Source organism: Oryctolagus cuniculus, chromosome 12 (assembly GCF_964237555.1).
Source record: "Oryctolagus cuniculus chromosome 12, mOryCun1.1, whole genome shotgun sequence".
Taxonomy (NCBI): Eukaryota; Metazoa; Chordata; class Mammalia; order Lagomorpha; family Leporidae; genus Oryctolagus; species Oryctolagus cuniculus.
In genome coordinates this window covers 44,208,318-44,222,442 of record NC_091443.1, presented here as the reverse complement: position 1 = coordinate 44,222,442, position 14,125 = coordinate 44,208,318, and the positions used below count along the sequence as shown (strand labels likewise).

The window sequence follows — 14,125 nt, the reverse complement described above, 5'->3', positions numbered from 1 at the left end:
AAGAATCATAAAATTGCTTTATTGGTATGTCTATCTTTGATTTAAAACATTAATTTTTGTTTATTAGCTTACCATTTCCTGAGTTCCAAAAGCAGAGGCCCAGTTTAACAGAGTCTGACCCACATCATCCATAAAATTTACTTCAAAGGCTGAAAGTACAAATGAAAAACAAAGCAATTTATATTAAATCTCAATAAAATAATATTGACTTTTTCTAAGGTTTGAACCATTTAGAGATTGTTATTAATAATCCACTAAGGACCAAAAGACTTTTAAATATTGAGCTCAATTAATCAGCAGACCTAAGGTTGGCAAATAAAAAGTACTCTAAAAGTTTTAAATCACTAAGGATTCATACAGTTTTCAGGCTCAAAAAACAGGAAATGGGTCTGACATTGTTACACAGTTGGTTAAGTGTTGGTTAAGACGCCAGCATCCCATATAGGAGCAGCAATTTGAGTCCCAGCTGGCCTGATTATAATCTGGTTCCCTACTAATGTGCCTGGGAAAGGAGCAGATGATGGCCCAAGTGTTTGGGTACCTGTCACCCACATGACACTCATGGAATATCTGGATCCTGGCTTCAGCCTATGCCAGCTTCAGCCATTGCGGTCATTTGTAGAGTGAACTACCAGATGGAAAATCTGTCTCTATTCCTTTCTCTGTCACTCTGCCTTTCATATAAATAAATAAATAACAAACAGGAAACAAGCAAGGAAAAAATGAAATTGTCACAGTTCAACAGGGTACAGGGTACTAGTTCTATCATAATTGGAAAAGAAGTTAGTTAATCTAGAAAGAAGTGTAGGGTGCAGCAGTTGGGATATCTACATTCCATATCAGAGTGCCTGGGTTCAAGTCCCAGCACTGTTTCTGATTCCACTGAGTGATGGCTCAAGTAATTGGGCCCTTGGCACCCACACATGGGAGATTCATATTGGTTTCAGCAGTCTAACCCCAGCTGCTGTGGTCATTTGGGGAGAGAACCAGCAGATCAGATGAAGAATCTCTCTCTCAAATAAAGTGAAAATTACTTAATTCTTTTAAAAAGAACCTGAGGCAGACATTGTAGCAGTGAGTTAAGCTGCCAGTTGGGTTGCCTGCATCCCGTATCAGAGTGCCAATTCACATCGCAGCTACTCCGTTTCTGATTCAGGTTCCTGCTAATGCATTATAGGAACCATAAAAAGATGAATCAAGGGGCCAATGTAGTGTAGCAAGTAGAGCCACCACTTGCGATGTCTATACCCCATATGGACACTGGTTTGTATCCGGTTACTCCACTTTCGATCCAGCTCCCTGCTAATGGCCTGGGAAAAGCAGCAAAGGATGGCCCAAGTGTTTGGGCCCCTGCCAACAATATGGGAGACCCAAACGAAGCTCCTGACTTCAGCCTGGCACAGCCCTGGCCATTGGGGCTGCCTGGGGAATGAACTAGCAGATGGAAGACCTCTCTTTCTGTAGCTCTGACATCTAAATAAATAAATATATTTTTAAAAAATGATGATGAATCGAGTGCTTGGGTCCCTGCCACCCATGTAGGAGACTTGGATGTAGTTCCTGACTTCAGGATTCTGTCTGGCCCAGCCCTGGCTATTGCAGGCATTTGGAGAGTGAACCAGCAGATGGAAGAATTCTCTCCCTTTCTCTTTCAAGTAGATGAAAATAAACATCAGAAAATAAAATTTTAAAATGAGGCTAATCTACAATCTCTGACAGAAGACAAAAGTTAGATTATGTAGAAATGTCTTCCATAAATTTTTATTTGGTTATTACCTGATACAGCAGTTTAAACAAATTACTATATATGTTGAAAGCATTTTACTCAGCTGCTTAAATCACTGTTTGAGACACCCACATCCCATATTAGGAGTACCTGGTTCGAATCCGAACCGAACCATATCCCAACTGCTCCACTTGCCATCCACCTTCCTGCTAACGTGAATCCTGGAGGCAGCACATGATGGCTGAAGGACCTGGGTTCCTACCACCCACTTGGGAGTCTCAGATGGAATTCTGGATTTCTGGCTTTGGTCTCATCAGTACACTGGCTGTTGTAGACATTTGGGGAGTAAGAATACAGAAGATCTCTATCTGTCTCTCTGCTTTTTAAGTTTTACTCACTCAACAGGCATTTATTCAAGTCTTACCAGGCAACAGGCTGACACCTAATTATGAACATGGAGGGGAGGAGACCGAGGACTGGCTATTCTGTTATTTGTCACAACTGCTGAGAATACTACCCAAAAACAGAAATAAGAAATTGCCTGTGAATTTTATCTCATAGGTTTCGCACTTTAAAAAGTATTTTCTGACCTCCTGTGTCAATTGCATCTATAAGTGCATCAGTATCTTTACTTCGAATACAGTCTATAAGCTGCCGATGTGAGCGCTCCCCGGAACTATCCAATCTCCGAAGTCCTGGAATTCTGCCTGTGGATCCAGCACTAGACTTCGGCAAAGCCTTACGTCCTTCAAATAATAGCACCAAAAGAAGGTCAACCAAGCGCATGGTATCGAGCACACATCTTTCATCACCCTGTAATGCACTTTCAATTGAATCTGGAAGCTCTGACCTCAGGAGATCCTGAAAAGAGAAAAGGAGGGAAAACAATTTAATATATTTGTTACATTTAAAATACTACCTTCTGAAAAATTAAAAAGCAAAGATTCAAAAACATTCTTACGTGTGTTACTACTGGAGAGCCTCTGCAAAGTGTTGAGAGCAGACTTACAATTGTTGACACCTGGTTACTCAATTTGGAATCTGCAGTTGTGGAAGGCGCTCCTGTGGTACTTCGACCAGGTTTGCATGCTGATGATGGTCCTGATACAGTACCACCAGCAGCAGCCATTCGACATAACAGCTCTTCAGTTAATCCATGCTTGGCTAATGGAGCTGGGTCTACACCACGACGGGTAAACCGGTCAGCTAGTGATGCAAAACATCGCAGAGCTCCATCTGAAACCTAAATGTGTGAAGAATACACACATGGATAAAATTTATCTCAAAAGAGATAATACTAATAATCATTTCAACAATCACACTATAAGACAGGCAAATGTGGGGCTGGCACTGTGGCATAGTAGGCTAAGCCTCTGCCTATGGCACTGGCACTCCATCTGGGCAATGGTTTGAGTCCTGGCTGCTCCACTTGCGATCTAGCTCCCTGCAGATGGCCTAGGACAGCAGTGGAAGATGACCCAAGTACTTGGGCCCTTGCACCAACATGGGAGACCCAGAAGAAACTCCTGGATCCTTGCTTTGGATCAGCCCAGCTCCAGTTGTTGCAGCCATTTGGGGAGTGAACCAGAAGATGGAAGACCTCTCTTTCTGTTTCTCTCTCTGTCTGTAACTGCCTCTCAAATAAATAAATAAATCTTAAAAAAAAAAAAAAGAGGCAGTTCTGGGGCCAGCATTGTGGAATAGGGGTTAAGCTGCCACCTGCAACGTTGGCATCCCATATGTACACGGGCTGAAGTCCCAAATCCAGCTCCCTGCTAATGTGTCTGGGAAAGCAACAGAAGATGGCCCACGTGCCTGGGTCCCTGCACCCATGTGGGAGACTCAGATGAAGTTCCTGGCTCCTGGCTTTGGCAGGACCCAGTCTGGCCACTGTGGCCATTTGGAGGAGTGAACCAGTGGATGGAAGGTCTCTCTATCTCTCCCTCTCTCTGTAACTTTATTTTTCTTTTCTTTTTAAAAATTTATTTATTTATTTGAAAGGCAGAGTTATAGAGAGGCAGACACAGAGAGAGAGAGAGAGAGAGAGAGAGAGAAAGATCTTTTTTTTTTTTAATATTTATTTATTTATTTGAAAGATGGAGTTACAGAGAGGCAGAGGCATAGGCAGAGGCAGAGAGAAAGAGATCTTCCATCTGCTGGTTCACTCCCCAGATGGCTGCAACGGCTGGAGCTAGGCTGATCTGAAGCCAGGATCCTGGAGCTTTTTTCTGGGTCTCTCACACAGGTGCAGGGGCCCAAGGGCTTGGGCCATCTTCCACTGCTTTCCCAGGCCATGGCAGAGAGCTGGATTGGAAGTGGGGCAGCTGGTCTTGAACCGGCGCCCATATGGGATGCTGGCACTGCAGGCAGCGGCTTTAGCTGCTACACCACAGTGATGCCCCCCTCCCCTTTTTTTTTTGACAGGCAGAGCGGATAGTGAGAGAGAGAGACAGAGATAAAGGTCTTCCTTTGCCATTGGTTCACCCTCCAATGGCCGCTGCAGCTGGCACCAGGTACTTATCCTGGTCTCCCATGTGGTGCAGGGCCCAAGCACTTGGGCCATCCTCCGCTGCACTCCCGGGCCACAGCAGAGAGCTGGCCTGGAAGAGGGGCAAGCGGGACAGAATCCAGCGCCCCGACCGGGACTAGAACCCAGTGTGCCGGCGCCGCATGGTGGAGGATTAGCCTAGTGAGCCACGGCGCCGGCCAGAAAGGTCTTCCATCCGCTGATTCACTCCCCAAATTGCTGCAATGGCTGGAGCTGGGCCGATCTGAAGCCAGGTGCTTCTTTGGGTTTCTCACGTGGGTACAGGGGCCCAAAGGCTTGGGCCATCTTATACTGCTTTCCCAGGCCATAGTAGAGATGAATCAGAAGTGGAGCAGCTAGGATTTGAACCAATGCCCACATGGGATGCCGGTTCTGCACACAGTAGCTTTACCTGCTACACCATGGCACCAGCCCCTATAACTATCTTTTAAATAAATAAAATCAATATTTTAAAAAAAAAAAAAAAGGCAGTTGTAACAAAGTGATAAAGTATATTATCTGAATTTGAATCATGGCTCCATATCTACTAACTACGTCAGATTATATAAGTACTGTAGTCTTTAGTTCCTTTATTTATAAAACAGAAATAACAGGATCGGCCATTTGCTGCAGCATTTAATAGAACACCTGAGACATCCATATCCCATATTTGAGTCCCCTCGTTTTAGTCCCTGCTTTGTTTCTGATTCCAGCTTCCAGATAACACATACCCTGGGAGGTAGTACGTGATGGATCAAGTTCTTGGGTCCTTTTCACCCACATAGGAGACCATGCTCTTGGTTTTGGCATGGCCCTGCTATTAGTTATTTGGTGAATGGAACCAGTAGGTGGAATATTCTAGTTATGTCTAAATAAAATGTTTAAAAAATATTTTAAAATAGGGACAATGGTACCTAGATCTCATTATGTCAGCTTATATAACACATAATAAGAATCCAAATGGGCACCGGCGCCGCGGCTCACTAGGCTAATCCTCCTCCGCCTTGCAGTGCCAGCACACTGGGTTCTAGTCCCAGTCGGGGCACCGGATTCTGTCCCGGTTGCCCCTCTTCCAGGCCAGCTCTCTGCTGTGGCCAGGGAGTGCAGTGGAGGATGGCCCAAGTGCTTGGGCCCTGCACCCGCATGGGAGACCAGGATAAGCACCTGGCTCCTGCCATCGGATCAGCGCGGTGCGCCGGCTGTAGCGCACCGGCCGTGGTGGCCATTGGAGGGTGAACCAATGGCAAAGGAAGACCTTTCTCTCTGTCTCTCTCTCTCACTGTCCACTCTGTAAAAAAAAAAAAAAAAAAAAAAAAAAGAATCCAAATGGGCAATGAAAGCTCAGAAATATTAAGTATTACTAGGCAAAACTTTATGCCAAGAAAATCTACAAATAGCATCTGAAAATAATATATGAATAGTAAAATGGTATTAAACTCTAGTTTTATTTTCTAGGTTAGGCTAATTCTACAAAGGTTTACACAGAAGTTCATGCTACGTTACTTTAGTAAGATTGATCTAATTTCAAGTCAACTAAACTGTGTGGATTCAACAGTCACACTAAGAGCAAGTCCAACTATAAAACGAGTGTATTTCTATAACATTTAAATTTCAAGAATAAACATATAATTTTTTATAATTAAAAAAACCCATACTTTGATGACCCCCAAAAAGAGATTACTAGAGATCCTAGTGAGAAAAAGAGAAGATGAGAAAAATCTCTACTTCATTAAGTGAAAATTCCAAGTTTCAGTGTATCATTTATAAATAGGGAACATTAAGAAAACCACTTTTTTTTTGGAAACTGAAAGTATACAACAGAAATTTATTTACCTGATGATCTTCATGTTTCAATAAACTAGACAGAGATTCCACACAAATTTCTAAAGAAGAATCTTGAGGTTCCATTTTGCCACAGAGTCTTGATACCACAGCCATGGCAGAGTGCAAGGTATCTTTATGCACCAGGTGACCACTATCACGAATGAAGGTAAGTACACAGTTCAAACCACCAGCCTCAAAGACTGCTCCTGACTCACGAGTACATATCAGTTCTAAAACCTACAACAGTAAAACAAAATTAATAAAAGAGTACAAGTCTAACATTAATTTTCTAGAATCACAAAAACATAATGACCCCTCAATCTATTAGTCACTTTAAAAAAGGTACAGTGAAGTTAATTTCAGTAATATATTTTATTTAACCCAATCTATTTAAGGCATTTCAACATTCATTCGATATAAAAAATTGTTTCTATCGCTTAGGTTCTTTTACATATTGTCTTCACAACTCCATTTAAGAATATATTTTATCCCTACAGCACGTCAATTTAATTTGCAGTGCTCAATAATTATCACATTGGACACAGCAGGTTTAAATGATGAAATCTACACAGCAATCTAAGGAGCTACAAATAATTTAGCAAAAGCTTGTAAGTTCCTCGACACTGGTGAAGAAAGTTGAGTAAATGCTTCTTACTACTACTCATCATCATCTTCACATTCAGTCTATAAATATCAAAACATTAAAAATTAACTTTATTTTCTAAATTATGTAGATGTTTAAGGTGATAAAGTACAACTGAAGAGCTAAATTCAGTTCATCAATCTTAGAGGTATATCAGAAATTTAGACTATCTTATATGAAAAATGTTCAAGAAGGGAAACAATACAATCGAAATTCTAGCTTGTAATTAGTTGAAGAATAAGGTATAGTGAGAGTTTGTAGGCAAATGTAAAAATTCAGGCATTAGTATTTAAGAGAGAGTAAGGCTTGTCGAAGGCTCAGGATAACAAAAACTAACACACAGAGGCAGGTATTACGACACAGCAGGTTGAACGACTGCTTAGGATATCTGCATCGCTTATCAGAGCTGCCTGGTACTGAGACCTAGCTCCTCTTCCAATCCAGGCTCCTACTAATGACTCCAGGAAGCAGCATATGATGGCTGGAGTACTTGGGATCCTATCACACAAATGGGAGAACCAGATCAAGTTCCTGGCTTAGCCCCAGCTGTTGTGGGCATTTGGGGAATGAACCAGTGGATGGAAGATCTCTCCCCCTCTCTCATTCTGCCTTACAAACAAACAAGTAAATAATGTTTAAACAATTTATATGAAAGGCAGAGTGACAGAGAGAGGAAAAGAGATGAGATCTTCCACCTGCTGGATTTTTCCCTAGATGGCTGCAACAGTGAAGTCTGGACCATTTGAAGCCAGGAAGTGCTTGGGCCATCTTCTGGTGCCTTCCCAGACGGCCAGGAAGCTGAATAAGCAGCAGGGCAGCTGGGACGCTAATAAGTATTTCAGTATGGAATGCAGTTGTCAAAAGTAGCAGCTCAACACGGGAATGAGCCTCTTTGACCTCTTCCGGGGCTTTTTCGGCTTTTCTGCACCTCAGAGCCACAGAGATCCCTTCTTTGGAGGGATGACTCGAGATGAAGATGAGGATGATGAAGAAGAGGAAGAAGCCACATGGGGCCATGGGAGCTCCAGGTTTCCTGGTTCCCAACCCCCGGAGGAATTTGGATTCAGCTTCAATTTCAGTCCGGGAGGAGGGATGCGTTTCCATGATAACTCCGGCTTTGATGACCTAGTCCGGGATTTCAATAGCATCTTCAGCGAGATGGGGGCCTGGACCTTGCCTTCCCATGCTCCCGAGCTTCCAGGTCCCGAGTCAGAGCCGGCTGGTGAGAGACCACGGCGGGGACAGACGCTTTGAGACTCAATGCTTAAGTACCCAGATAGCCACCAGCCCAGGATCTTTGTGGGGGCCGTGGAGAGTGATGCAGGAACTGAGTCTTCCAAACCAGCAGCAGACTGGGGCTCCCAGAGGCCTTTCCACAGGTTTGATGATGTGTGGCCTGTGACTCCCCATCCCCGGGCCAGAGAGGACAACGATCTTGATTCCCAGGTTTCCCAGGAGGGTCTTGGCCCAGTTCTGCAGCCTCAGCCCAAATCCTATTTCAAGAGTATCTCTGTGACCAAGATCACTAAGCCAGACGGGGCCGTGGAGGAACGCCAGACTGGTGGACAGTGAGGGCCGCTCGGAGACCACGGTGACCCGGCAGGAGGCAGACGGCAGTCCGAGAGGCGATCCAGAATTACCGAGGTCTCCATCTCTGAATGATGCCTTTTCCATCCTGGATTTGTTCCTAGGACATTGGTCCCGGTCCCGGTAGCCTTGTTACCCCTCAAGGGTCTCCAGGTCCCCCTGCACTGCCCACCATCAGCGAACTGGGCTGCTTCTCCTGCCCACTTCAGGGACTTGGGTGTGTGCACCAGGAGGCTGGGGCAGGTCAGTGTGTCACCCACCCAGACTGACCAATAAAACCTCTATTTATGCTAAAAAAAAAAAAGTAGCAGCTCAACACATGACAGTGCCACAACACCAGTCCCAAATAAATAAATCTTTTAAATATAATTTTTAAATGAATTAGAAAAGGACTTGATTATCAACTACATGAATAGAGTAGAAGAAAGAAAATAAAGGATAAAGCATAGGTTTCTGTGTCGAGTGCCTGGGTGGGAGCTTTAGCTAATTACCAAAGTAGACATTTACCTGTTAAGGAAAGATAAAGAATTCAAACATCCAGGTAGAGATATCCAGCAGACCCTTTACTATGGAGACTATAACTCAAGAGAGAGATGAGGGCTAGAAATAAAGGTGAGGGGAATAGACATAAATGGCACTGAACTGATATATAAGATGATCCAGAAGCAAAACATAAATAATTTTTTTATTTGACAGAGTTAGACAGTGAGAGAAAGAGAAAGAGAGATCTTCTTTCCGTTGGATCACCCCCAAAATGGCCGCTACAGCCAGAACTACGCCGATCCGAAGCCAGGAGCCAGGTGCTTCTTCCTGGGTGCGGGTGCAGGGACCAAGGACTTGGGCCATCCTCCACTGCCTTTCCAGGCCACAGCAGAGAGCTGGACTGGAAGAGCAACCAGGACTAGAACCCGGTGCTCATATGGGAGGCCAGCACCGCAGGTGGAGGATTACCCAAGTGAGCCACAGCACTGACCCCCATAAATAATTTTAAGATAAAAACAGAACCTCAAAAACTACTGTCATTTAAGAATGAAGAATATGCAAAGGAAAAGATAACAAACAAAAAAAGTAGCAAAGTGTGACAGAATCAAGAAGACAAGGTTTAAAAACAATGAAATAGTTAGGTCAAAGACTAACAGGATCCTGTAAGTTAAGTGCTACAAATGAACCACAGAGTTTGACAACAGGATGTCACTCCTGACTTGTTTTTCTTCAGTTTCAAGGAGAGTAATACAAGAGTATTTCAAAAATTTCATGGGGGCTAGCGTTTTAGTGCTAGTGGGTTAAGTTGCCACTTGCAATGCCAGCATCCTATACTGGAGTGTTAGCTCACTGCTCTGTTTCTGATCCAGCACCTGAGAAGGCAGCAGAAGATGACCCAAATATTTGGGCCCCCGTCACCTATGTGGGAAACCTAGATGGAGTTTCTGGCTTCAGTCTGGCCCAGCCCTGGCTGTCCTGGCCATTCAGGGAGTGAACCAGTGAATGGAATGTCTGTGTTTACTCTGCCTTTCAAATAAATAAATCCGTAAGAACACCTTATGGAAAGATGCACAATTTAAAAAATTATGAATTCTTCAAATTGTTTTGCACAAAATAAATATACCTTTTATTCTATTTTCCATGAACATTTTGAAGTACAGTCAAATATAAAACTGATTTTAATGGGCTGAAGAGTGATTAAGTGCGAAAGTGTGAACCTCTTATTGCTCTTTCTTTTTTCAATGACTTATTTTTTTGAAAGGCAGAGTTAGAGAGAGAGGAACAGACAGTGAGAGAGAGAGAGGGAGATAATCCTCCATCCACTGGTTCACTCTCCAAATGGCTCTAATGGCCATGCTGAAGCTAGGAGCCCAGAGTCCTAAGCCCCATCGAGGTCTTCCATGTGGGTGGCAGGGGCCCAAACACCTCCCCAAGCATCTTCTGCTGCTTTCTGGTGCATTAGCAGGGAGTTCCTGGATTGGAAGCAGAACAGCCAGAACTTAAACCAGCACCCACATAGGATGTTGGTGTTGCATGCTGTAGCTTAACCAGCTGTGCCACAATGCCCACTGAGGGGTTTTTCCCCCTTATTGTTCTTTCTAAGAGTCTGGCTATGAATAGTTAAAAGCGGACTTTGCTTTGAATGTTTTATTTTTCAAATGGCAAATCCCCAATAATGGGACTTAAAATACTATGCCTTCTGATGTGCTGCAGTAAGAACTAACTACTCAATATCACCTATACAGAACCTTGCAAATAAAATTTTCAAATTGAAATTAAACATGACCAACCAAACAAATCTAGAATGTGGAACATTCCACAAAAAGGGCAGTATCACAGAGGGGGAAAAAAAGAGGGGAGAACTGTTTTACATTAACTGAGATTAAAAAAATATAACAACTAGGGCCAGCGGTATGGTTGTTACTTGGTTATACTATGTTACACTTGGTTAAATAAATACATCTTTAAAAAAATTCCTTGGGGCTGGCGCCATAGTGCAGTCGGCTAATCCTCCGCCTACATCCCATATGGGTGCCATTCTAGTCCAGGCTTCTTCTCTTCTGATCCAGCTCTCTGCTATGGCCTGGGAAAGCAGTAGAAGATGCTCCAAATCCTTGGGCCCCTGTACCGACGTGGGAGACCCAAAAGAAGTTTCTGGCTCCTGGCTTCAGCCCAGCCCTGGTTGTTGCAGGGATTTGGGGAGTGAACCAGCAGATGGAAGACCTCTCTTTCTGTCTACCTCTCTAACTCTGCCTTTCAAAGAAATACAATAAAACAAAACAAAAAAAAAAAAAAATTCCTCCCCTTCAAAAGAAAAAAAAGAATAACAAACAGGGCCAGCATTGTGGCACAGCAGGTTAAACCACTGCCAGGTTCCAGTTCCAGCTGTTCCAATTCAGCTCTCTGCTAATGCACCTGAGAAAGAATGGGAAGATGGCTCAAGTACCTGGGCCCCTGCCATCCAAGTGAGAGACCTAGACACAGCGCCTGGATCCTAGCTTCAGTCTGGCTCAGCCTGGCTGCTGTGGCCATTTGGAGAGTTAACCAGCAGATGGAAGATCTCTGTCTCTCTCTTTCTCACTGTCTCTCTCACTCTCTTTCAAATTTCAAATAAATAAAATAAATCTAAAAAAGAAAAGAACACCAGAATCTTCTCATCCAGCTTCATGCTAATGTGCACTCTGGGACACAGCCAAAGAATGGCTCAAGAACTTAGTTCCTGTCACCCATGAAGGAGACTGAGAAGGAGCTCCTAGCTCCTGTCTCACAGTTGTTACAGGCATCTAGGGGAGGAAAACAGTTGATGGAAGATGTATTTATTTATTTACTTGAAAGAGTTAGAAAGAGAGGGAAGAAGGGAGGTAGGGAGGGAGGGAGGGAGAGGCAGGGAGGGAAGGGGAGGAAACAGAGAAAGAGAATCTTCCATCAGCTGGTTCACGTTGGAGCCAGAGCTTCTACCAGGCTTCCACATGGGTGCAAGGGTGCAAGCACTTGGGCCATCCTCCAATGCTTTCCCAAGCACATTAGCAGGGAGTTGGATCAGAAGTGGAACAGCCAGGACTTGAACCAGTGCTCAAATGGGTTTCCGGCATTGCAGATGGCTGCTTAACTTGCTATGCCACAATGCCTGTCTCCTATATGTTTCTCTCATTATCCGTCTCTCTGTTGCTCTACCTTTCAAAGAAATGAGAACAAATAAAAATATTAAAAATTTTTAAAGGTGATTTTTCTGAAGTTCTACTGGACTTCTTTTGATTCCAGAAGACTATGATTATCACTGATCTAAACTACTTTCAACAACGTATTATCAATGATGAAAAAATTGTTTCAGGGCCGGTGCCGCGGCTCACTAGGCTAATCCTCCGCCTGTGGCGCCGACACCCCGGGTTCTAGTCCCGGTTGGGGTGCCGGATTCTGTCCCGGTTGCTCCTCTTCCAGTCCAGCTCTCTGCGGCCCAAATGCTTGGGCCCTGCACCCGCATGGGTGACCAGGAGGAAGTACCTAGCTCCTGATCGGCGAAGCGTGCCAGTTGTAGCGGCCATTTGGGGGGTGAACCAGCAGAGGGAAGACCTTTCTCTCTGTCTCTCTCTCTCACTGCTCACTGTCTAACTCTGCCAGTCCAAAAAGAAAAAAGAAAAAATTGTTGGAGTAAAACGCATTTTTTTATTCTCTCATGTTCAAATTGGCCAACAAATAAAACTTACCTTTACACACTGTTCAGCTAAGTCTCTGCTAGTCCTGTTGTTAAGTTCAACTACAACCAAACGATTACAAAGTGCTTTTATAGCTCCATCTACCCCAACAATCCGCCGGGTGCATTCTGCAGACACATCCAGATAGTATGTAATGGCACGGGCTGTCACTTCCAACACATTGTCTGGAGCACTTTCATCAAGAAAAATTTTGCAGAGTGCTGGTAAGAAAGTGCGAGGAGGACATCTGTAGTGAAAGAAATCCTTTACATTAGGATTTGTAAATTCTTAACATAAAATATTATCTAGATAATAAATAAAAAGCTGTAACAAATATAACATTATGTTCAATACTGTACCTGAATAATTATTACACATTTCTTACATTGTTTTTGCTTTCAGAACAATACTTAACCAACTTCATCATTGCTAAAAATAACAAGTTGGAAACCAAGTAGCAGCATTAACTTGAAACCATGTTAAAGAAAATTCTTACTCAATACTCAGCTCAAACATTAGCTCCTCTGTAAAATTTTTCCTAACCTACCCAAACAGTTAAATGGTATTTTCATGTTCCCAAAACCTCATAAAAACAGGGTACATACTGTTTAATATATCAATTTGTTTCCTTATTTACATAAAAGTTCCTGAAGGCCAGGGGCATTCATTGCTCAATTTGTATTTTACAAGCACTGATTTGTCATCTAAAAGACCAGGGTAAAGCATTAAACAACAGCTGTGCAACCTTTCTGAGCTTATTTCTTCATTTGTAAAGCAAAGATAATATCCAAACAATACTTTATATGGTTGTTATGAAGATTTATTAAAATTACATATATACATATTAAACACTTAGCTCAGTAAGTATCCAGTATCATACTGAAAAGTCTAATGCCTAATACACAAATTTGTGTAAGACAGTTTTATCAAAAATAGAAATTCATGGGGCAGACACTTAGAGCAGCAATTAAAATACCACCTGGAACACCCAAATCCCATACTGAATAGCAGGGTTCAAATCCTGGTTCCATTTTCAATTCCATCCTCCTGCTAATGTGTACCATGGGAGGTAAAGATAATGGCTGGAGTACCTGGGTCCCTGCACTACCCATGTTAGAGATCTGCATTGAGTTCTGGGCTCCTGTCTTGAGCCTGGTCTGGCCCTAGCTATTGCAGGCATTTGGGAAATGTACCAGCAGGTGGGATATCTCTTTGCCTCTCAAGTAACACACTTAAAAAATAATTTAAAAAATTTTAAAGACAGGATTGTAAGATATCAGTAATATTTAACGAACACTTAAAATATGAGAGGTGGGCAGTTGAACCACTGCTTGGCTTTCCACGATCCCATTATCAGAGGGCCTAGGTATGAGTCCAGTCTGCACTGCTGATACAGCTTCCTGATAATGAACACCCAGGAGTAAATGGCTCAACTATTTTAGTCCCTGACACCCATGTGTCATGAAGTTTTGGGCCTCTGGCTTCAGCTTAGCCCAGCCTCAGCTACTGCAGGCACTCGGGAAGTGAACCAACAGATGAAGTGAAGCAGTCAGTGGAAGAGTCTCTGTCTCTGTCATTCTCCTTACCAAATAAATTAATAAAACTTAGAAAAAAATCCATAATTTACCTTTAGTAGAAATTTG

The 14,125-nt window shown here is 43.2% G+C and overlaps 1 protein-coding gene and 1 pseudogene across 18 annotated transcripts in view; one reads left to right on the top strand and one right to left on the bottom strand.

The window, feature by feature from the left end:
- HECTD1 (HECT domain E3 ubiquitin protein ligase 1) overlaps positions 1–14,125 on the bottom strand; it is a 100,762-nt gene that overhangs the window by 60,743 nt on the left and 25,894 nt on the right. For all 18 annotated transcript variants that reach the window (XM_070053782.1, XM_002718126.5, XM_070053783.1 and 15 more), the window contains 5 exons: positions 12,495–12,729; positions 6,087–6,314; positions 2,688–2,969; positions 2,317–2,587; positions 73–149 (listed from right to left, as the gene is read on the bottom strand). In XM_070053782.1, coding sequence (XP_069909883.1) covers positions 73–149; positions 2,317–2,587; positions 2,688–2,969; positions 6,087–6,314; positions 12,495–12,729 — 1,093 coding nt within the window. The remainder of the gene's footprint in view (positions 1–72; positions 150–2,316; positions 2,588–2,687; positions 2,970–6,086; positions 6,315–12,494; positions 12,730–14,125) is intronic.
- Positions 7,599–8,611, top strand: LOC100352953 (HCLS1-associated protein X-1 pseudogene; annotated as a pseudogene).